The following is a 1,890-nucleotide window of genomic DNA, read 5'->3' as shown; positions in this document are numbered from 1 at the left end:
CCAAGAAAAATTTTACAGATTCGTTATTATACAGCAATCGTTGCAGGTCGAGCAATATGTGACAGATTTAGTGCATAAAGCTGTTCAATTCGTCGAAATGGAAGTTTATACCAATAGTTGGTTTTGTTTCCAACACTTTGAAAGAAGCTATTTTTCATATAAAAAATGAAATAAAATACTTGTAACGTATTGAAAAATTTGCAGAAAGTTTTTTGCAATATGAAAATGTGGCACTCAAGAAGCCTGCCTATATGAGCACACCTGATTCAACGTACATCGCAAACAATTGTGTTGACGGCAGCAAAGGAAATAACAATTTATGTAAATTGACGACCGAAACAACACCCTTTAAGAACTGGTTCATAGTTGATTTGACGAGAAATTATCAAGTTTTGTACGCTGTTTTATACACATTTGATCTTCAAGGTTTGTAAAATAAATGTGCTGTTGGCAACTGTTGATAATTAATTTTTAGTTAATGTCATATATTTAAAGGCATGGAAGGCTTCATTGTTGGGTTATCGAACACGGTGAATCAAAACTCAGATGGCGCGATACGAGGGACCTACGATAATTGCACCACTGGACCGATAACTTATAGCGCCTCAGCCCAACCGCTGAGAGTTGATTGTAACTATGGAAATAACACATACAGATACGTGATTGTCCAACAATCAACTACTAAGGCTACTAGCGCTAATAGGATGACATTTTCTGAACTGGAAGTCTACGGATCTGGTTAAGTATTTTTTAAACAATTTTTTATTTTGAATTTGTCGATAAATATTTTTTTCCCTTAGAAAATACTGTGTACAAGTATGTCGGTTGTTTTAGGACCTTTCAAAAGCAGGCTACCTTCCACGAATCCTCCCTTGATATATGCATCACATTGTGTAAGGAAATGAACTATCCATACGCTACTATCAGGGTACGAACTAACGACATCTGATAAATATAAAATATTTGAGTATCATAAAAAAACACACACACATTTATGTCTCTTAAATATGTGTATCTAATTCGATATTTTAAAAATCAATGCGAAAAGGAAAGACATTGGTGTTTTTGTGCGGCAGTCGCTCCAACGGATCTCTATCCATCCTCCTCTTGCTTCTCCTACTGCAACTCAGTCACTGGAGTCTGCGACGAGACTGATCTGAACGCTGTTTATTCAAGTGGGATGATGCCATAATAATTTACGCCAGAAATTAATTTTTTAATTTTTTATTACTAATTATTTATATGATATTTTATTCAATTTTATTGGTTTTACTATTATTTTATTACTAATTATTTATATGATATTTTATTCAAATTTTATTGGTTTTACTATTATTTTATTACTAATTATTTATATGATATTTTATTCAAATTTTATTGGTCTTACTATTTTAATGTTCTTCAGCACAACCCAGTCCAGGATATATGGGATGCTATCTGGATGCTGGTAGCATCCTAATCAACAGAGATCTCAACCTGAAATCGGTACAGATGTCAGGGACATTGACAATTGAAAAATGCTTAACTTACTGCTTAGAAAACGGCTTCTCGTACGCTGGAGTGCAGGTTTAAAGTAAACTATCTTACAATAAAGTAGTGTCAAATGAGCAAAACGCTTGTGTAATGGTTAAGTTTCTTAGCGTTGCTGTGGCAGTTACAGGTTCGAATTCAAATAGATCCAAATGTTTTTCAGCACGACCCAGATCCATGCAACGTGTGTGTGATGCTCTGGTTTGCGCCTATTTTCATGCATTGTGTGTTTGTTGTCGATACCTTTGAGAAATTATGAAAATATATACTACGACTAGAGCAGTGCATTTTGTAACTGTGGAAACACGTACGGAAAGTATGGAAAGATTTCCGAAAATATCTGCAACGCTGCATGCGTCG

General features: G+C 34.7%; 1 protein-coding gene across 1 annotated transcript in view; it reads left to right on the top strand.

Annotated features, from left to right (window-relative positions):
• Positions 1 to 97: 97 nt before the first annotated feature.
• Positions 98 to 1,890, top strand: part of HELRODRAFT_184132 (hypothetical protein) — a gene marked incomplete at both ends in the record, with an annotated part of 3,905 nt that continues 2,112 nt past the window's right edge. The window contains 7 exons of the mRNA XM_009016202.1: positions 98 to 116; positions 205 to 426; positions 496 to 738; positions 801 to 928; positions 1,049 to 1,175; positions 1,406 to 1,566; positions 1,809 to 1,886. Coding sequence (XP_009014450.1) covers positions 98 to 116; positions 205 to 426; positions 496 to 738; positions 801 to 928; positions 1,049 to 1,175; positions 1,406 to 1,566; positions 1,809 to 1,886 — 978 coding nt within the window. The remainder of the gene's footprint in view (positions 117 to 204; positions 427 to 495; positions 739 to 800; positions 929 to 1,048; positions 1,176 to 1,405; positions 1,567 to 1,808; positions 1,887 to 1,890) is intronic.

The sequence above is a fragment of the Helobdella robusta genome (assembly GCF_000326865.2).
Source record: "Helobdella robusta unplaced genomic scaffold HELROscaffold_175, whole genome shotgun sequence".
In the NCBI taxonomy this organism is placed as follows: Eukaryota; Metazoa; Annelida; class Clitellata; order Rhynchobdellida; family Glossiphoniidae; genus Helobdella; species Helobdella robusta.
The sequence above is the reverse complement of the archived record's forward strand: the minus strand, read 5'-3'. Positions and strand labels throughout refer to the sequence as shown.